This window comes from Annulohypoxylon truncatum (assembly GCF_022578515.1).
Source record: "Annulohypoxylon truncatum strain CBS 140777 unplaced genomic scaffold F4807scaffold_2, whole genome shotgun sequence".
Taxonomy (NCBI): Eukaryota; Fungi; Ascomycota; class Sordariomycetes; order Xylariales; family Hypoxylaceae; genus Annulohypoxylon; species Annulohypoxylon truncatum.
This window is the reverse complement of record NW_025953788.1, coordinates 724,606-745,323: the sequence shown is the minus strand read 5'-3', so window position 1 is coordinate 745,323 and position 20,718 is coordinate 724,606. Positions and strand designations below refer to the sequence as shown.

At 49.1% G+C, this 20,718-nt stretch overlaps 5 protein-coding genes across 5 annotated transcripts; 3 read left to right on the top strand and 2 right to left on the bottom strand.

Annotated features, from left to right (window-relative positions):
* Window positions 1-381: 381 nt before the first annotated feature.
* F4807DRAFT_449525 (Fcf1-domain-containing protein) lies at window positions 382-3,569 on the bottom strand (the record flags this gene model as incomplete). Its single annotated transcript, XM_048000033.1, has 6 exons — window positions 382-1,109; window positions 1,171-1,356; window positions 1,951-1,986; window positions 2,044-2,726; window positions 2,794-3,187; window positions 3,527-3,569. 6 exons carry the CDS (start codon window positions 3,567-3,569, stop codon window positions 382-384), a joined length of 2,070 nt encoding a protein of 689 aa, XP_047858715.1.
* Window positions 3,570-7,722: 4,153 nt separating this feature from the next.
* Window positions 7,723-12,588, top strand: F4807DRAFT_117821 (uncharacterized protein). The gene is made up of 3 exons (XM_047992849.1): window positions 7,723-8,560; window positions 8,623-8,780; window positions 8,860-12,588. Exons 1-3 carry the CDS (start codon window positions 8,083-8,085, stop codon window positions 12,523-12,525), a joined length of 4,302 nt encoding a protein of 1,433 aa, XP_047858714.1. The 5' UTR covers window positions 7,723-8,082; the 3' UTR covers window positions 12,526-12,588.
* Window positions 12,589-13,561: 973 nt separating this feature from the next.
* On the top strand, window positions 13,562-15,319 carry F4807DRAFT_407048 (SGNH hydrolase). Its single transcript, XM_047996338.1, has 4 exons — window positions 13,562-14,355; window positions 14,525-14,585; window positions 14,672-14,860; window positions 14,970-15,319. The coding sequence occupies exons 1-4, from the start codon at window positions 14,148-14,150 to the stop codon at window positions 15,274-15,276; spliced, it is 765 nt and encodes a 254-aa protein (XP_047858713.1). The 5' UTR covers window positions 13,562-14,147; the 3' UTR covers window positions 15,277-15,319.
* On the bottom strand, window positions 15,320-17,083 carry F4807DRAFT_407045 (uncharacterized protein). The gene has a single exon (XM_047996337.1). The coding sequence runs from the start codon at window positions 16,861-16,863 to the stop codon at window positions 15,559-15,561; it is 1,305 nt and encodes a 434-aa protein (XP_047858712.1). The 5' UTR covers window positions 16,864-17,083; the 3' UTR covers window positions 15,320-15,558.
* Window positions 17,084-18,839: 1,756 nt separating this feature from the next.
* On the top strand, window positions 18,840-20,063 carry F4807DRAFT_468137 (uncharacterized protein; the record flags this gene model as incomplete). Its single annotated transcript, XM_048002573.1, has 3 exons — window positions 18,840-19,167; window positions 19,266-19,755; window positions 19,817-20,063. The coding sequence occupies 3 exons, from the start codon at window positions 18,840-18,842 to the stop codon at window positions 20,001-20,003; spliced, it is 1,005 nt and encodes a 334-aa protein (XP_047858711.1). The 3' UTR covers window positions 20,004-20,063.
* Window positions 20,064-20,718: the final 655 nt, after the last annotated feature.

Sequence of the window (20,718 nt, the reverse complement as noted above, 5' to 3'; positions counted from 1 at the left end):
TAGCATTTGAACTTTGGTGAGTCCCCACCAGGTTAGACAGAACATTGAATGCGGATTGTTGAATTGAATGAGGTTATTGTGATAATTATGTGATGCATTGTTTCTACGCTGGCTCCTAGGTAAGGTCGATTTAACATGTGCATATCCAGGTACGTAGGTATAATGTAATTATATGTCACTGGGCATTTTAAAGCTGCTTCTTGCATTTCGGCAAGTTTATCCTTAAACGAAGAATGCAACCTTATTATTGTCGATAGCACTGAGTCCATGGTATCAAATGCATAAAGCTTGTAAAGTACAAGGATCCCATAACTCGTCCCTTGAGAAAACGCCTTTTTATGCCAACCTGTTTTGTCTGCCCATATTATGCAAATTCAGAGTTTACTCCTCAGCATTAGCAGGATTAGGCGCAACAGGAGGCTCCTCAGTTGTAGAAACACCAGCGGCCTTGTGCTTTCTTCTGCGCCTTCTTCTAGAAGCTTTTGTCTGACCCGTCTCTGTTGCAGCTGCCTCGTTCGCCTCGTTCGCTTTAGGCGCTTCTGAATGCTGACCATCTGATGTTAACTTTGGCTTCTTCTTCTTCTTCACCGCCAATGGATTCGGTTCTTTGCGGCCGTAGCTCTTCTTCTTTTTCTTCTTAGCCTTCTCGCCTTCCGTGGATTTCTCTGTAGCCTGCTTCTCATCTTCATCCTGGTCACTGTCGTCGCTATCATCGCCCCTCTTTCTCTTGCCGGCTGGGGTCTTTAGCTCTGCCCTGAATTTGCTCTTCTCATCCTTTGATCTGATCTTCGCGCTCACTATTGCCATTGGCTCCATGATCATAACCGATCTCCTTATGAACAACAGCGGCGTTCCTGCAACTTGCCGGATGCTTGCTCTGACAGCATCGTCGTTGATGGCGCAGACGTAGCGATGTTTGTTCAGGGAGTTGTCCTTTGGATCTACTACCGACTGAATACACTCAAGGGCGCTTAACGGTTTCGGATACTCGTCGGGATGGTGACCGCATCGTCGTCGCTCGAATTGAGTTTTCGCCTGTTCAATAGCTGCTTCTACTCCGGGTTCGGATTTCCGCTCGTAGAGATGTCGCATTGAACATTGGGTGATCACTATAAGGCCGCCATTAGCAAAAAACAAGTATTAATTGATATTGAAGTGTTGGAAACGTACTTAGCTTGACTTCACCATGTACAGTATCCTCCAATCGGCGTACCAAGTCCATCTTGCATTTGTTGGCTTCGGCGAGGAAGTCGGCGTCAACAAGAACCTGATACGGTGTTCGAAATCCGAAGCCCATGGAGAATTGCTCCATGAGCTTTCGATATTGTTTGGACCGTTTAGCGCGAGGCATTTTTGCTTCGCCCTCATCAAGTGGTTGTTGTTAGGATTGTAAAAGTCAATTCAGAAGTTTTCAATCTAGTAGGTACATAATATCGAAATTCTTCTTCAATGCGATCGATAACGATAACGATAACGATAACGATAACGATAACGATAAGATTTAAGCTTCTTTTAATCAGAATGTCAAAAATACGGGTCTGAGAGCAACTGGTCCCCACTAGGAGGTACGTATTTAATTATTGAATTTATGAAGCTATTCAGCTTTCATCAAGCTGTTTAATACCAATGGTTCCTTTATTGCTAAAATATCCTCCAACACCATGCTAAATCCGTAGCCAATGCATACATATAATCCCCAAGCAGCGGAAAGAAGTCTAAAAGTGTACGTCTAATCCTTCGGATAATATATAAGTCAAGTAACGCCAGTTCCATCTTAATATCTCATACCGTAGCTCATCCTAACGATGATTGGGGAAAAGACACGATGGTGATGCGCTGTTGTAATATGTAGATCTTCACCGCTCGAGGAGGCTCGGGGAGTACAATAAGTAGTGTGCCTTACCAAGGTTGACGGGTAAATATCATTTCACGGGGTAGCATTTGGCTGACACAGGGCTGCTACGACGCTAATATCGTCGGGTTTGCCTACATTTTGTTAGCATATATATCGGAGAAGGACAATCGCATTGATACAAGACTTACCTCCTTCGCTAGCTAACCCCTCCTCGATAGCATGCTCCATGAAAGGGCTCTCGGCAAAGGGGTCTAACGCGATATATTTTGCAGCTTTGAGGAGTTCTTGGGCGACGAATGTCATCCCACCATTTGCCCCGTCTTTGCGAGGGCCGCTTGCTTGGCCCCCTTCTCCAGCCTCCCATCGCTTAACGCTCTTGGATACGTTTTCCACGATTTCGTGCGCCCAAAGATTATCGATTACGCCGTCCGTCATAGCTAGCACGACGTCGCCTTCTTGAAGATCCACTGCGTCTAAGACCGCGTTCTCCGTCGGCGTATCTGGGCTGTTCGTTCCGAGCTGTCTCGGGCAATCGAACCAATGCCATTGCTCGTCCGACTTATAAATCATCTCCTGGGTCTTCGGCCGTACCACCATGACCTGGGAGTCGCCAAGATTCGTAACGTAAAGGAGCGGTGTTACGGATGACGCCGGGTTATTGGCGTCAGCCTTGTAAAAGAGCTGCGCCCCGGTGGCTGTCGTAGTTCCAAGACAGTCGTTAGGGCCGGAGGTTGCTTCGACCGTGCGCTCGTACGCATGCTGCAAGTAGCGTATGGGATCTGGGCGGTATGGTTGGTCGAGCGGTCGCGGCTTTACAATATCTTCCTGCATCGCCGCCACCCAGAAATGTAGTATCAACCTTGACCACAAACTATATTCAATGTTAATTAATCACGGGCTGTTTTGCGCAAAGCTCGGGCGACCGTGGGACAAAGTACCCTGCATGACCTCTTGGTCTAGCTGACCAAGCACCAACTCCGTCATTGGCGCAGATGAAATATTCGCTAGCATAGACCGCATCATCGCCATTCGTCCACCCGTTAATAAGCTCGCCATCTACAAAAGCTCGCTTGTCGCGACTTTGATGATGGGTGCTAAGGGGGTCCGAGAATGAGCCCGACGGAGGAGATAGGAATGGCGGGGGAAACGGCCTCGGAGTTCGTTTCGCGTATAGCGCAAAGCCGGTCTCGAAATGGAATGGTAGTTTTGGACAAGAATCCAGAAGAGGTGTTGTGAATTTGCCGGACTGTTCGGTGGGTTTGGAAGAACGGCTACCGCTCGCGCCAGCGGTATGTTGGGGGCGCCGATGCCATGGTGCCAAATGAAGGGAAGCTGATAATGCTCGTCGCGTCGGACCAGAATTAGAGGCCAACAAAAAAGAGGGAGGTGACCTTCTCATGCCCACGAATGAGGTCTAACCACAGACCTTAAGGGCGCTTGGTTGGCAGCCGGAAATGTCGTTGATGAGTATACGACTTATACGACCTAGTAAGACGCGCTATGTTTAATGGGTAAGGGTAACGATGGGATGGAATCGTTAAGTTGAAGCTTTGCTCCGGTGATGCGCCGATGGGACAGTTCCGGGTTGTGATAAGGGAATTTGAAATCGCTTATCGTAAAGTCCCATCCCGATTTAATTGAGCGCAGAGGTCTTTCCACACGTGAATAAACCCGGTAGCTTGGAACCCCGTACAACATTGCCAGCATTGCTCATGCTTTTATTAGAATTTCTATGACATCACTTCGATTACGCGGGAAATCAACACTTGGAGTTCCGTCTTGCGCCTCCGTACTCGCTCGCTCATGCCACCATAGCATGCGTGTATTGACGGGTAATCGAGGTTCCTGCTGGAATACCGTAATATTATTGAATGGAGTCGTACCATGCATAGACGTTTGCACACGTTCAATACAAAAATGGTTGTAAGCACATTAGTGGATGGTATGAGAAACTAAACTAGACACGTTACCTTAAATGTGGGCATCTTCTGGCATCTTCTAGTAAGAGAGCTAGATGAAGAGATTCACATTGTCACGATCCGGGTAATCGGCTACCTTTTGCTTCGTGCCAATATATAGTGTATTTGTAAAATCATTATAACCTCAGCAGATAATGGTCTTGGCATATATGCGCAGTCTTGATCCAGGAGACGGACAATCGTTCGTATATCCAAGTGAGACAAGTAGGCCGGAGGTTTGGATCTGACAAGGCATTGAATGATCATTTGTGGCTTTTAAATAGGTATAGATGCAGCAACATTGTGTTCCAATGTCTTGAAAATGCTGTGTGACGCGAAGAAGAATGTAACAAGCGATCATGAGTTTATGGAGTGTAGGGCTCGTCTGATCGTTTCTATCAAATAGTTGACGTCCATCTCTATTGCCTTCGCCAATAAGCAAGAGATTATAGTTCTCATAAGAATATGTAGGAGTTCTTACTTGCTGATAGCAAAGTAAATAGACTTTACAACTGTTCATAATCATGTCAGGTACCTACATATGTAGCCCTCACCTGGGCACTACTAAAAACTGAAACTTCTTAGCTCTAATTAGGTACGCAGTAGCACTACCTGCTATGTATGCTGCCCTAACCGATGAATATCCATGAATGACGTAGGCGCCAAGATTATTACAAGTTTTATTCGATTTCATCCTCTTTTTCTTGTACATCAAAATTCAATTCAGTGGTTGGTGCAGAAAATATTTGAGATCCTCATTTTCCCAGTTTTCCCTGAAGGAAAAAGAAAATCGAAAATGATTTCGCAGAAACGCGCGTCATTCGGGGCTTAGATGCCTGGGTGCCCTATTCAGCAACCCAAATGTTAATCCGTCTTCGATCGATCAATGGTAGACGTTGGAGAAGGATGCCGTACTTCCTTTTTATGTCGGCGCAATGGACGCCTAGATGTCACTAGCATGCCCAGATCTCGGCGGTCGAAACGAAACCCGAAGGCCTTGGCCTGTTAAATCTGTAGGGGTTCCCTGTGATCTGTCACTAGGGTGTAAGGGTGTGAGCTGCAAGGCGGCTAGGTCCACGCGAAATCTTAGCGGCGCAGCGAGATGTCGATGCTTGAACAATGAAAAAAAGGATTCTCCAAGGTGTGGCGGTTACGTGGAACGACAGTCCCTCTGTGTGTATTCGTACCTGTCCAAATTTCACTGCGGTGGAGCGATAGAATACCCGAGCTTTTGACTGGATGCAGTAAGCGATCAAGCGCTTGCTGATTTGCAACTGTGCAAAAGAATACGCTTCGTCACTGGTTTAACCCGCAAGGTCGAACCGCTGCCGTACGACACGGGCGCGTGTGGTCCCTGAATCGGTCGACAATATATTCCCACTTACACCTTCTGCACCTTATGACACGTTGAGACTCCGGTAAGACACACATAGCCCGTCTTCAGGCTCGACGGGCTTTACACTCGAAGAAACGAAGAAGTGTATAAAAAAGGAAATCGTTGAGGCTGGTCATACTATGATGCGCCTCCACAGAGGGAAGTATCCGTCTCATCCGGGATTGAGTTCTATCCAATCAATCGTGTTGGTAGAGACCGTGGTTCTCTTTAAGCTTCCAATGCTTACTACTTACTACTTACCAAATTCATCCGCCATAACGCCAAACTAGGATGGGAATCGGTGTTAGACGATGCCAAATACTGTCAAACTACTGTTTGCCGTGGCATCGAAAATCCTCAGTCTGAGGTGAGGTAGATCTTTCCGAACAGGACCGTTCTTATTGGAGGGCTTTCCTCTCAAAACAGGCAACACGTCCAAAAGTCACTTAACTTGCGGGCTGACGGATGATTGATCGACACAGCTACGCAACTTTAAGCACACAGGCATATCCCAAACTGCCTACAGTATTGTACATTACGCCGTACAGTATCTACTACCTAGGTACGGTACAACGTCAAGGGACGTATGTATCTGTATGCAACCTGGTAATGCATGTACTCCCGCCCGCGCGCATCGTCGAACCAAGACCCGCAAAGTAACCCGCTACGGTATTATGGCTATTCATATTCTCAGTCTGCGGTAGCTCTGCAGTAGTACGGGAAGCTAGGCCATATATGTGGCGACTAGAACAAAAGACGGTATCTCCGAGCATAGTGGGAGGGTGTCCATTAATATGAAGTTGCTATTATCACTTAACCCCAGCCATCGTTCACCATCATTCAAGACCATCACCTATCGTTGCAGAACTGACGTATGCCCCTGTCCCGTTCGTTTTGTCATCAACTACCCATTTTCCAAGTCGACATACCACCTTGTTATTAAGAACGTAGATAGATACGAGCTTCCAAGTACAATACCTAGTAGCTGGTACCCGATTTTAAAGCCGGCAAATAGATCCATCGCAATAGTTTACCATCTCTTCCTCGTCGTCGTTTTCGAGAGGCCTCTTTCATTTCCCTCCTTGTCACCTGTCACCGTTTTCTCCAGGTCTAAAGGCTATTCTTCCAACAGAAAACCCGACGCCCAGGTTCAGATTGGTTTCCCAACCTCAACCCAGCATAACTAGATTGAACTCTCCGACGCTTCCGTATTCTCGGCAAACATCCCGGAGGACATTAGTCAATAATAACTCCTGCCAACCCAGGGAACGGGTTAACGCTTAACTATACGCTCATTTTTAACCTACTCTCGACAGCTAAAAATCGCGAAGCATTGATCGCTTTGTCATTTCCGTCATTAAGTGGAAATCCTTATACTCTCTGCGCTATTCGAAACTAGGCTTTTTCTGGGGAAGCTGGCTGGCTGGATAGCCAAAGGACAAGGCCCGGCCACCTGATCTTTGTCGCAGGATAGCGACTCATACACGATATACGGGGTTCCGAGACTCTCACCCTTCCCTCGCATTCCACAAATTCGTATCGCGTGGAGACAGACGCTTAAGAACCCGAGCTACAAAACTCGCGTATCCGCCCACCTTTGCGAGACAAGTTCGGCTTTCGAATGTTTGGTCCTTTCGGTCATTTTACATCTTCGACCCATAATCTAATTAATATCTCTTCTTTCGTTGTTGCTGTGCCTTTATTTTCGAATTACTTGATAGATCGCATTTACGAAACTACTTGTCGTGCATACCACATACTACCCAGCATACCCATAGCCTACTAGTAATAATCGAAGACCACGCAATTCGAGATCGACAAGACTTCGTCAGCCGAATCGTCCGCTGTGGGCCACCCCTAGCCCGCTCGCTCCAGCGCTCCAGCTATTCCGAGTAGTCTTAGGAACCAACGTCGACCAACTCATCTGATGGAATAGGATATCCCCTCTCCATCTATTCTCTTCCGGTAGTTTGTTAGGGGGTTTTTGGGCTTATTTGGTTCATCTTTTTCGGTTCAAGATGGGTAGGAATCGCGGTAAGTAACATGCCTTTCTCTCTGTTGTCCGTTTTCTGTCCTTTCCATGTCTTTGTGCAGTTTTGGTTTTCTTTCATCGGAACTAGAGGGATCCCCTTGAGTCTGTCAAGTAGCATCTTGGCAAAGTTGCCTTTCATCATAGCTGGTACTACCAACCAGCATCTGCATGCTACTAGGTGAAATACCTACCCATAAGGCATAAGGATCACTGTCCCACACTGCTACCAACGTACCCTGAAAGCTTCAAGGCAGCAAGTTGTTGCGATATTAGCATCAGCAGCGCAGGCGCCAATCAATATATTCCGACGTCACCTATCACAAAAAAAGGCCAAGTAGGGCCAAGTGAGGCACATTCATTCATTCATACATAACATACCCTGCCAGTGACTTCGATTGTTGCATACCGAAAGTTGTGTGTGCCGTGTTCCCGGAATTCCATTTGCCTACGGAATGTGTTATTCACCTACACTTATTTCCTCTGTGACAGTGAATTCTTACAGGGACATCCCTATAATCACGGGTGTTTCGACGCGACATTGAACATATTCATGCTGTATGATCAGATCGAATTAACCTTACATATGAAGATTCAGATTTGGACAGTGTTAAAGTTGACATTTACGTCCGTCACCTGCATCTGACATTCTCACATGTACCTACTACCCGTTACCTGATACCCTGAACTTACCCATTGTTCGTTGTTCCTTCAGCATACGCATACAACGCCTTGGCCAATGATAGTTCCTCACTTCCCTAATTCCCCCGCCATTTTACTGCCTCTTAGTGCCAACGAATGCACCTAAACGTTTATGCGGGTTGAGCGTGTATACTAACTTCCGCCGTTAAAAGTGCTGTCGTTTATGTCCCAATTCTCTGGATCTCACCACACTTCTTTCAACGGTGATCCGAAAATTTTAAGCGACTTATCCACGCCCTCGCCGTCGCCGCCGGACGGTCAAATTCCATTCGTTACTACTAAGTCCGATTTAAATAATTCGAGCAGAGGCCACCACATCATTAACGTCGGTGGGTTCCGCAATCGAACGCGATCTCGCGCATTCTCAACCCCGATACTACCAACATCGCCGCCAGTCCGGTTCGATCATGACAGTTCGCCTCCACTAGCAGTTGCACCGATATCTCTCGAGACGCATCGTAGAACAACTAGTCGTAGCACATCTAGGCCGCTGTCTATGGTGCAGGCCTACCAACCGCCCCTCATGGACGTAAACGAAGAGACCATTCCCGAACTTCAACCCATATTCACTTTTCTCAACAGCCATGTCAACAAATTGTACCAGGAAGGTTATTTTTTGAAATTAGATGACCAGAACACACGTAGGTTTTCTAAGTCACTCATTGAATATCTTCATCAATGCAACTCCGCTAACAATTTGTAGAGGGAAAACCTAACGCGGACCGGACATGGACGGAATGTTTCGCGCAACTAGTAGGGACCGTTTTGTCCCTATGGGACGCGGCGGAATTAGACGCTGCTGGTGAGGATGGTGAAGTCTTGCCAAAATTCGTCAATCTGACAGATGCTTCTATAAAGATGGTATGAGAATAAGCGAACACCGGGACCATCGCAAAGCCGTGGAATCATAATATTTTAGTACAGGCTAACACAAAAGCAGATCGAGTCTCTACCTACTAGGTCGAGTGAAGAGACGCCTTTACAGAACATTCTCAGCATATCGACGGCAGGACGTAATCGATATTTATTGCATTTCAATTCCAGGCAATCACTTATTCAATGGACGTCCGGTATCCGACTTGCCATGTTCGAGCATTCGACCCTCCAAGAAGCATACACCGGAGCATTGATTGCTGGAAAGGGGAAGACATTGAATAATATCGGGGTCATAATGGAAAGAGCACGTACGCCGATGGACCAATGGGTGAGAGTCCGATTTGGAGCCGGTGTACCATGGAGACGATGTTGGTGTGTCATTACACCACCTGACGAGAAGGAGTACCAGAAGATGTTAAAGGAGCACAAGAAAAAGTCGCCCTATGATCGCTCGCACGCTCCATTGCTGAAGGGGGATATCAAATTCTACGATACCAGAAAAGAAGGGAAGAAGGCGAAGAAGATGCTGCCGATAGCAACGATTAGCGATGCTTATTCCGCATACGCCCTGTATCCCCAAGCTAAATCGTTGATTGACGCGTCGACATTGATCAAGATTGAAGGCAATATCACGATCCACTCGGATCCGCCGTCTGAAAGCGAAGGCTTCGTGTTTATCATGCCCGAGGTACACCCAGCTGTCAGCGGATTCGAGATGATGTTGAGATTCTTGTTCCCCACCTGGGACACTTTTGGTCTCTACGGCCGACCGGGAAGACTCGTTGCGAGCGTCCTGGATTCGAGATCTCTCATGTTTGCCATGCCCAAACATAAACGCTACGGCTATTTGGAGCTTTCCGACGTAGCTGGACTAATCGCGACTGAAGGTAGCCAGAGCTGGAACGAGAGAGAGTGGAGGAAGAAGCTGAAGGAACTGACCGGTACCCGTATGAATGGTACAGACGATGCGGAGAGTGCCAGTTCGGGTAGTAAAACCAATGGTCATGGAAAACGCCTTAGTTTTGGCCCAGCCGCCGGCTCGAAGCCTCGTGTAGGCTTTGCAGATGATGCGCCTCCCTCCGTGCGTACTTCGCGATCTATGTCGCTCAACAGTCGACCGAATATAAGAATGGACTCAGCTCCTCCTGTAGATCGAGAAAGAGATGGCTCTGCGATGGCCATGAAGTCGGGCCATGCTCGTAACGCGTCAGATTCCAGTATACCTGGGCCTCCACAACCGCCGCCTCACCAGAATAGTCCTTACGCGTCCAGCCCAGCCTCGTCCATTCGAGGACCCAATCCGGCACGTGGGTTCATGAACGATTTGGCATCGACTCCAGAACGTATGAGTTCGGATGAAGAACGAGGAGATGGGCCGATCCGTGATTTCGAAGGAATGCGAAGGATGCAAACTCCAGAGCCGGTTGTTCAGCCTCCTAGTTTCTCTCACGCGCCAGGTCACATTCCCGCGACTCGACCTTACCACTCTCCGGAGATGCGCCGAGCTAACAGCCGCTTGTCCCTGACCACCCTTAATCAAATTGCAAAAGCTGGCGGCGTCCCTCCAAGCGGGCCCGCATTCGACGGTGGAAGAAGTAACGAGGAGCGACGTGGGCCTCCACCGCAGCAATTTGACCAACGTGGTCCACCGCCACCTGCTCATGCCATGAATGCCGGACCTGGCGAAGGATTAAGGGATAATTCGCCGCTCTCTCCACTCTCCCCTCCCGGCCTGAATTCGCCCCAAGCGGGCCCCGGAGGTATGCGATCAAGGTCACCGTTGATGAGTCCCCCGCCTATGGGTCAACGAGGCCCAAGCCCTGGTCCACCTGGTCCAGGTCAACGACCAAAAACGCCAAATTCTCGACCTGGAACCGCTAATGGTAACCGACCTCCGCCACCGCCTGGTTATGGTCCACCTCCAGGCAACCTGCCTCCCGGGCCTCCGGGCCAGAGAGGACCTCCTTACGGCATGCCGCCTCCCGGCAGAGGCCGTGGACGGCCCCCGCCAAATATGCCACCTGGAATGCCTCCCCCAGGACGAGGCCGAGGCTACCCTCCTAACGAGAACATGTATCGAGGCTACCCGCCTCAAGGACCACCAGGACCTGGTGGACCCGGCGGACCTGGTCAAGATGGACCAATGTCTCCAACTAATCGTAAACCTTTACCTCCTATCAACACATCACCATCTCTTAGTAGAAAACCGCTCCCAGCCCGGACTGACAGCTTACAACACCGACAGCGTGACGATATGTCGCCGCAGACCCCTTCTACGAGCAGTGGAAGTCTGACAGGCAATAGACTCGACGCCGCCGGATTGGGTCAGATCCGCCCCCTCCAACCAGGATCCCGAATGCCTCCTCCAGACTCATCCGTGCACCGTCAGCCTACGGGCAAGAGTCAAGCTAGCAGTCGCTATGATGAGGCCAGCCGCTACGATGACTCCGCATCAACCGATAGTCCCGATTATGCCAGTTCGCGCCCGTCGACAGAAACTGCGTCTTCGAGTGAACGCGAGCGACCGAGAGCTGGCGTTCTTCGAACGATTGGAGCCGACGACGACTCCCCCATGCAAGGACCCAGTTTTGACATTCCGGATATTAACTTCGGCCCAACTATGAATTATGCTGCGGCGCCGCCACGAACGAAGACTCCTACACCCAACAACCCTCAACAAGGACCATCATTCTCGCCAGCGCCCCGAGCTTATTCACCGGCATCTCAGCCTCCGCGTAGGTCGCCTGGAGCTGAGGCTGGACACAACCGTCAGGAATCAGAAGACACGGTACGACGAAGTGTCGTCTGGCAACCGGCCATTATGAATGCTGGGCCCAGCAACCCCGCAACTCAGGGTCTCTCGGCCGAAGAGTTCGTGCAACAACGGGCCGCGACCGCTCAAGCAACACCGCTTTACGCACACCAGAGACAGTCTTCCGGGAATACCCTTGGAGGATTCAGAGCGGGCACGCCAACCCCTCCACTTGGCCGAGGCCAAGGCCAAGATTACATGGGAACTGCACACTCCCGCAACAGTTCTCAAGATCTTCTACAGAATCGACCGAGCTCCCGAGGAGCCGGTGAATTACTACAGCGCCCCAACTCACGAGGTGCTGGCGAGTTACTACAGCGCCCTGGGTCTCGGGGTGCTGGTGCGGTCCTCGGTGGCCAAGGAGGCGGTGACTCGCACCTCTCAGCCCGCGAACAAGAGCATGTAGCACGAGTTACAGGAACTCCCCTAATTAACATGGCAGGCAATAAGAATGCCCCTACACAAACGGGTGCCGGACTAGTCGGTGCGATTGAAGCTAGGGAACGCGAGAAACAGCAGATGAAAGCAGGCTGGAGTAGCCAGGCTGCCCAGCACGCTATTAACCAGCGACAGCAGCAGCATGCTTTCCAGCAGTATTCGCCCCCAGTCCAATCACCTGGTATGCCACCGCCTGCTGGCATGTACTCAAACATGGGACGTAGTGCTACGCCTCACGGATCTAACTACGGCGGCTTCGGGACCCCTGGCCCGATGACTTATGAGCAAGAAGGTACTTGGTCGTCCCCCGGACCAGGATTCGGATCTCCGCCCCCTAACAACTACGATCCTCGATACAACCCGCAACGCATGCAATCTCCTCACGGCCAGTTCTCATCCCCGCCTCCTTTCTCCGCGCAAAGTCCACCACCCGGAGGACGAGGACAAAACCAGTATCCCTATCACGGGCAGGCATTTTAATTATTGGACAGTGCATATTCCAAAATTGAGAAGCACAGGATAGGATAAGATAGGACGGGGATATGGCTTTCGGCCCGGACGGATCGCGTTGTCAATTCCACGCCGCAACTTTGATAGTCATCTACATTAAACGAACGAACAAAACAATACTAGGAGGTTTTCTGAATGGTAGGGTTGTTTCGATACGCTGGAATTGGTACAGCACACACGACGGATTACTACTACTATATGGCAGAGAACGTTGAAGCATTGCATTGTAAGAGTTTGTGCGGCTAAACTCATCTTTTTTTGTCTTGTTTATGGCGGCTTGCCTTTGACTGGAGGTTCAGGTTGAGAGTTATCCATTTGCATCGCAGTCATATCCATCCATTGGCTAATGGCCTGGCTTAAACACGCCTATCACATTACATCACATCACACCATATCACATCTTTTTTGTTGTCGACATTAGGTTTTCGAAACTTTTTTCGCCTTCTCTCGCGGGGAGGTTTGGGGGAGGTTAGGTTAGCATCCTCTTGCATCAAGATGGCTTATAGAAATTTTGGAAGTACGCTACTAGTGGTTGTCTTGTTTGTGCATTTGTGATTTTTGACATGCATGTGATTTGAATTGACTGACTTGTATTAGCTTGGATTGGTGAGGATATGATTCTAAAGTTGGTTGTTTTCATTGAATCCAAGTTATACTAGCAGTGTTTGTAGTGTGTAGTGACAAACAACTGTTCTTATACCGCCGTTTACCTACCTAGGTAGACTTCCGAGGTCAGCCTTGACCGAAAATCATATGTACCTGCCTGGTCGATTCCCCGATCCATCTAGAGCCCCATATAATAAGTCATCATCAACGTGTTCACGACTTCCCGATGTTGTTCGATGCAGGTTTCAATGTTTCTGTGGGGTGGAAAGGTGAGCGATCCCCACCTGCCACCTATTTAGGCACCGAGGTACGCCTTCCAACAAGGCTGACCCTGCATGCCGGCCTAATCATAGGGCCCCCTGGAGCTCAACCTGCCCCACATCGTTCTCGAGCTTATCGTAGCTGCCGTTGCCAAGTATGGGAATCCCTAGGAGGGGCACCTGACTGACGCAACATGCCGCATTGGTCACGGTTTAAACTTCGAAGTCACTACCTGTTTCTTCTGTTTCTGTTTATACTTTCAGCCTTATTGCCTTATTGAATTGTTTGACATCTGACGATTACATACCTTTCTCATCTGCATCCTTTCTTTATTTCCGTACGGTGTATACAAACCCCATCATCCATACATCTCTCTTCTTGCTCTAGGATAGGACTGCCCTTTTCGATCTATTCTCATTTCACTACTAGTGTTATTCCGTCTACGGCACCTCGTACCATCGTACATACTCAAGCATTACGCACCACTGCCTAACACGCCCGAATGCGTTGACGACTAAGTCGGGATTCGTCCGTCCCATCCCAACAAACCGGTCTCGTGACACTTCTGTCTGACCCGTATACCTCGCTGCGTTGCGTCTTCTATATCCACCTCCATCCAAACCGTTCGACCTGCAATCCTCCCGCTTCGCCTCTAGCGCCTCGCCTGGATTCCCATTCCCCATCTAGCCGCAGAAGCGAAACCTTCCCCCCTCTCTCCGAACCAGATGTCGAGAAAGACCCTGCGCATCCTCTGCTTCGGCAACTCGCTGACGTCCGGATTTCCGGCGGGGAAGCCGTATGCGGAGAGGCTGAAGGAGAAGCTCGAGGACGCCTTCCTGGGCCACGGATACGGCGAGATCCTATACGAGGTCGATGGCGTGCCGGGAGATTTGGTGACGAGGGGTTCGTATCTCGGGCGCATGGAGGATGCTTGTGAGTTGTTCTTGTTCTTATCCCGACCCATATTTAGAAACATGGGGACGAAAGCTCTGGTTTTTCCATGTTGCTTCGATTCGTGGTTAATAGCGTGCTTTAAGCTACGCTATTTGCTTCATTCGACGAGTTAAATTGGCTTAATACTAATACGGAAACTCGAACCCAGGGAAGCAGGCAATGCGGAATCGCGAACCGTATGACTGGACGATCGTGCTAGGTGGGACAAAGTATGTCGTCCTTATTTCGGTTTACATCTGATCAACTATACCTATTCAAGTATCCGATTGCTAATCTAGAGTTTGTTCGTATGCAGTGATCTGGGTTGGGGATGTTCGGCAGAGGACCTTATTGCTGGCTTGAAGAAGGCTTGGGACATCCCACTGTCCTACGGTGGTAAAGTACTGGCGTTAACGATAACCGATACGAGAAGTAGATATAAGGATATTAAAGAGCGTAGGGATGAGGTGAACAAGGCTATCAAAGCGTATAAGAGGCCAAATTTGTAGGTGGCACCTATGCTTCTCTTCATTCTTCTCTGTATAGATGAGATGAACTTCTCCTATTTCATCTCATTATTCCGAGGATCGAAATACTAATTTTCGTCGACATAGCTTCTACTTCGACTTATACAACGCAATACCGTACCACGATATGGTACCAGAAGACAGACCTAAGTACTGGGAAATGGACGGCGTGCACCTTTCCGCCGACGGCTACAACCTCATGGGGGAGAAGATCGCCGAACAGCTAATTAGAGTCATCAGGCTTGCAGAAGCTCAGGAGGACGACATTAAGAGCATCGCGGCGGACCCGAAACAGAGACAAGCTATCGAGGATATGATATTCGAGGAGGAGAGGGGGAACCCGAAGTTGCTTAGCCAAGGTTATATCGTCGTCCGTAAGAGCGACCTCGATTAGAATAGATTACTAGGCTGGGTTAATAAAGATGAAGATTACCACCACTATTGTTCAATGACAGGCCACCCATTAAGATATATCTCGTTGAGTAACTCGAATTTGCTTTTTTAGTTCATAAACTCATGTGCCGATTTACAGCATAGTCTTCCCTTGACGCCGTATCTATGCATTCATTCATTAGGTAACGCCAGACACACCAAGTGATCAATCATTCCTCATTCCTCCTCATACGCCAATACCTTTCGTACCTTGCCTTGCCTTGCTTTGCTCGTCATTCCAGGCTTATCCCACCACGAGATTCTCGAGCACGAACTCAGGGAACTCTCGCTGCAGCGCGTTCGTCACGTTCTCAACCTCCTCGGCCAAGCTCTGCACATTAGCATCCCACCGCCGCATCTCCCGTCCCACCTTCACCTCAGCCCGTCCGCTGCCCTTCTCTCCCGAAGCCTCTCCGCCCTCGAACCAGATAACGCGGTCGATCTGGTCGATACTGCCCACAAGCCGGCCCTGCTCAATCATCTTCGCCGTCGTATCCTCCGCCTTATCAGCGTCCAGACCGAGCAGCACGCCCAGGTCGTCAAACCCGATGTTACTATACAATCGTGAGACACCCAACAGATTGTGCTCGACGACGGCGCGCGCCAGCACCGTGGTCCCGTCCGCGGTGAGCGCGAGCTGGTGCGGGGCCAGGCCCTCGGCGAACTTGCGCACCTCGGCGGGCGCCAAGAGGCGGTCGAACAGCATCTTCTCGAGCATGCCGAACTCGGGCAGGGAGGCGGCGCGCTCGTCCTTGAACAGGCGGCCGAGGGCGCGGCTGCGCAGGGGGCCGGCGGGCGCGAGGATCGCGCACTTGACGGCCATGGCGAGCGTGTGCAGGCGCTCGTCCTCGCTGACGGCGGCCGAGAGGCTGATGTCGTGGTAGGCCTGGCTCGCGGCGAGGAACTCGCGCTTCGCGTCCTGGATGCGGGCCTGCGAGAGGCGGAAGTGCAGGTTCAGGGTCGGGTCGGACACCTGGTAAATCACGTTCTTGAGCTTGTTGAGGTAGGTTTCGGCCGTCGTGGTGTCGTCTACCTCGAGGTAGTTGCGCACGATGCGGACCCAGACGGCGACGCGCTGCTCGGGGGTGACGCGGCGCGAGGACGAGTCTAAGGGAATCTCGGAGAGGGCGCGCGCGGCGAGGATGTGGTCTTCGTTCGCCTCGTGCGCGTCCGCGAGCAGCTCGCGCAGCTGCACCGTCTGCTCCAGGAAGGTGCCCGAGGTCGTCGTCGTGGTCGGGTCGCCGGCGCTCGCGCTGCTCGCGGACGCGGAGAGCACGGCGAGGATGTGCTCGCCCACGCCGATCCACAGGTCCGGCTGCTCGAGGGCGCGGACGGCGGACACGAGGCGCTCGATCAGCGTGCGCTGGGCTACGACGCCTAGGTGCGCGTTCGGCGAGAGGATGGCGTCGGCGACGGCGCAGAGGTCCGCGGAGATGGTTTCGGGCGTCGAGAGGGTCTTCAGGTCGGAGAGGATGGTTTCGAGGTGCGAGGCTGCGTCTCCTCCTGCTTGCAGCTGGGACAGCGCCTGGGCGATCTTGGGGCTGGTCATGGTTGCGTTTGTTGAGGGGGCGTTGGGTTTAGAGCATAGGATGGGGGTGTGGTGTGTCACCTATTATTAGTTTACGGAGGTCAAGGGAGAGGAAGACGGATTGTGATGTCCTTAAAGCAAGACGATCTCGAGGACGGTGAGTTGAGAGGTGAAGAAATTGTGATTGCAAGCTTCACGAATTTGGACGTGGGGCTTGGAGTTCGTTGGTGACAGAACGTGGGGAAGCTCCAACTTAGCGGGGCAAGATGGGGAAGGCAGCTGTATGCTTTGTAGAATAAACTTGATACTGTATGCATAAACCGGTATGTTCATTTAAAGAGTTACCCCTATTTTCGTGTCATTTATCAATGCTGTCTTTACCACAAATTTCCAGGACGCTTTTCTACAAATACATAGTGATATTGTATGATAGGTAAGTCATGCACATTCAATTTCCATGGCATCAATTCTTGTTTTGCATAAGTTCAATCTACGCCAGACAAGCGACAGGCTATTATTTCCTTATGGTCATAATATTCTTTCAAGATAGCATTGAATTATAAAATTTATCGAAAGCTTTCAATAAAGACCAAGCTATTGGTCGAATAGAGGATGTTGGCTTTCTGGCATTTCATTCATTCATTCATTAACGGCAGTCATTTGCTATTCTATTTCTCTTCATGAACCATGGATGGCCTTGATTATTTCTAGTTTCTATCAAACTCAGCCTCTGGCCTTCCAGTTTATTCTATTCATACTACGGCCTAGAAGCTATAGGGTCTTGGTGGAATGGGTAAGCCTTGTATCTGGCTATACTGTGTTGCTTCAAGTTTAAAGATTACTCAGGAATATCTGACTCCTTAGGTACTTTACAGATACAAACCAACCTAGATAGTTCGGCTTCATCGTTTGCTAGATAGTTTGCACATTTCAAAGATATAATTCACCAGAATGTTAAATTCCGATGGTGTTTAATGAAGCAACCACTATGATACTAAACACAGAACCTTATGGCACTATCGGTGACTCAATTGACCCTTCTTGCCGTATGTTCCTTCTATAAAAGTGTTCCTAGTCAATGTTAGCCGGCTAGACATTCCGGTCACGTTTCGAGTTCGATGCATTGGTCCAAATGGATCAGTGGTTTCTCAGCAACTTTTACCCACATAGCAAGTCCTTACTTGAGTAACTTCCCATTCTTAATCAGCTCTTGCTTTCTTCATAAGTTCCTTCCTCAAATGTCATTATATATTCATCATTGGATCACTTAAAAAGTCTTGAATCTGGCCAATGCTTCCCTTCACAGAGCTTAGCGTACATTGTAGTTAATTCTGCTTGGCCAGTTAAGCTCTCACAACCTAAGCATAGACCAATATCTGTACTTTCCATCTGGACAAAGAAAAGGGTAGCTCCTGCCTGATTTAACGTCCACGATAACTTCGCATGTGGTCAGTGATTACCTCTATTGGGATAAGCAACCTTGGCAGTTGCTCATATTGCACCTACGAACCTTCTATGCCGTTGTACTTCACCTGGTGGCTCCACAAGAGCTTATCTGAGAAAGTATTCACTGTCAGGCTACACCCGTCTCATCCACTAATACCCAGTTCTCACCTTTTCATCCCATATGCTTGCTCCATTATACTTCACGCTAACCCCCTATCGGAGAAGAATCTCCATTCCTATATAGTAGCAACTGCCTTTAGTTCTTGTATCTCAGGCAATTGCGTCCCGCCTGTCAAAGTAGACCTTTCGTTATATATACACGGACCTCACTGGCTTCTACAAAACTTCACTTGATCATCTTCACATCCACTTACAACAATCATTCTACTTTACTCAACAAGTACAACCAAAAATATACATATCACATATACCTACCCATTCCAACAACACATCAGCAACAGTTCAACATATCTCCTACACCAAGACTTCACATTGTCGCATTATTTACATCTCTCTTCAAGCATCATCTGAACCTCCATTTTCTTCCAGCAATGTACACTATCAAGCCTTCCCCCGGAAAGGGTCTTGGTGTGTTCGCCACCCAAGCCATTGAGCGCAACGACAAGATCGTTCATGAACCGGCGCTTCTCTCACAGACGAATGCAGAAGAGTTAGAGAAAGGATCACGGTTCAAATGTCTCATTGACAAGTTCGACCAGCTTGATGACAACAAGAAGGCACAATACCTATCATTGTCTCACAGGGTCGTTGGATTTGACAAGGAAACGTATGATGTATTACGCTATTTCATAAACACTACTCAACCTAGAATCGCCGATGATGATTATCAGAAAACTTTCCAGGAATTGACCCGAATGTGTAAGTCTCCTACCATTGAAGCTGACTTAATCTGAGGTTTAAGATATCGCCGAAGCTCTAATGGTATTAAGTCCTTGCTAATAATTTTCTATAAATAGTGGACGTATTCAATACGAATTGTGCTGCTATGGTAAAATCTAATCGTTTGGAAGGGTTTGGAATCTTTCCCATTTACTCACGGATCAACCATTCCTGCATCCCAAATGCTAGATGGCAATACAACTACACGGTAAACGAGATGGAAGTACACGCAGTCCGCGACATCGCCGACAACGAGGAGATTACAATTACCTATTTTCCCTATGACCGGAGTCTCTCTACCTTTCAAGACAGAGAGTGGGACTGTCTTCTACGCGGCTTCCAATGTGACTGTGAAGCATGCGCGGACCCGGACCCGGACCTGCGGGACGGTAGACGCGAGAGGATGTGCGAACTGATGGGGTTCTTTGAAGACTACAATCTTGGTGCTTTTATTAATGAAGTCGAGCTTAATCCCCCCTTTGGAACGCCGGAGCCAATACGACTTGCTTTGGAATTAGTCAAGTTGTTGGAGACAGAGGGTTTGTTCGGGGACAGTCTAGCATATGCGTAAGTCCTTTCATAAATTCAAATCAGTGATACTCTAAACATTTGTACTGACTCTATCAAGGTGTGATTTGTTGTGCGATTTTTACTGCGTCTTAGACCAGTGGGATGAATGGGAAAAATTCGCAATCAAATCCAACCTAAATTCCCCAAATCCTTTGAGTGAGATAGCAATTGCTTCTACAAAGGACTCCGAGACTGCTGGCTTCAATAACGAGGCCACCGGTATCGCCGAGGGTTCAAGTACATAGGGTAGATATGGATGGAAACACCTATGTAATTAGTTAGATAGGTATCACTGTCATCTCGGCGCTTGGAATTCAATAATACGAAAACATCTATTAATCAGACGCATTGCTGTGAAGACTGTTATGGTCTCAAGATCGGGCGAAGGTAGGTATGGTCATATATTTATCTACCTACCTATCTATTAAATGTAAACTCAGGATTCAATTTCAAGCACATTTACAGGTAGGTAACGAAAAAGATAAAGCCCCTCCTATGGCTCTTTTTCTTGTTACCCCACAACAAGACCCCAGTCCTTATGCCTATCTCACATAACGACGGCTATAGACGAAGGGTATGTTCACACCATCTACATGTCGACAAACCAGTTGCTCCTCAGCGGGTTCTCCGTGGCGCTCCCTACCTATCTAAATAGTGATTAACGACCAGGTTTCATTTTTTGGCGCTCCTAGCCGGTGGTGATGATGGGGCTGGGCCTTACTAAGTGCACGTCGAGGGGGGAGATCGGAGTACAGGTGGGCCTCCAAGACGAGGGCATCGGCGACGGCGTGGAGAGCGAACCTGAACAGGACATAGGTGTCGTGGTCGGTCTCGTGTTCGTACCTGTCTCTTAACGAACACCCCTTACCCGGCCCTCAACACAGATGTGGGACTCGGTAAGTACCCTGGTCAAGCAATCTCTGGGCTCTGAAATTCGATTGTTTTGCCCCTATAGAGAAG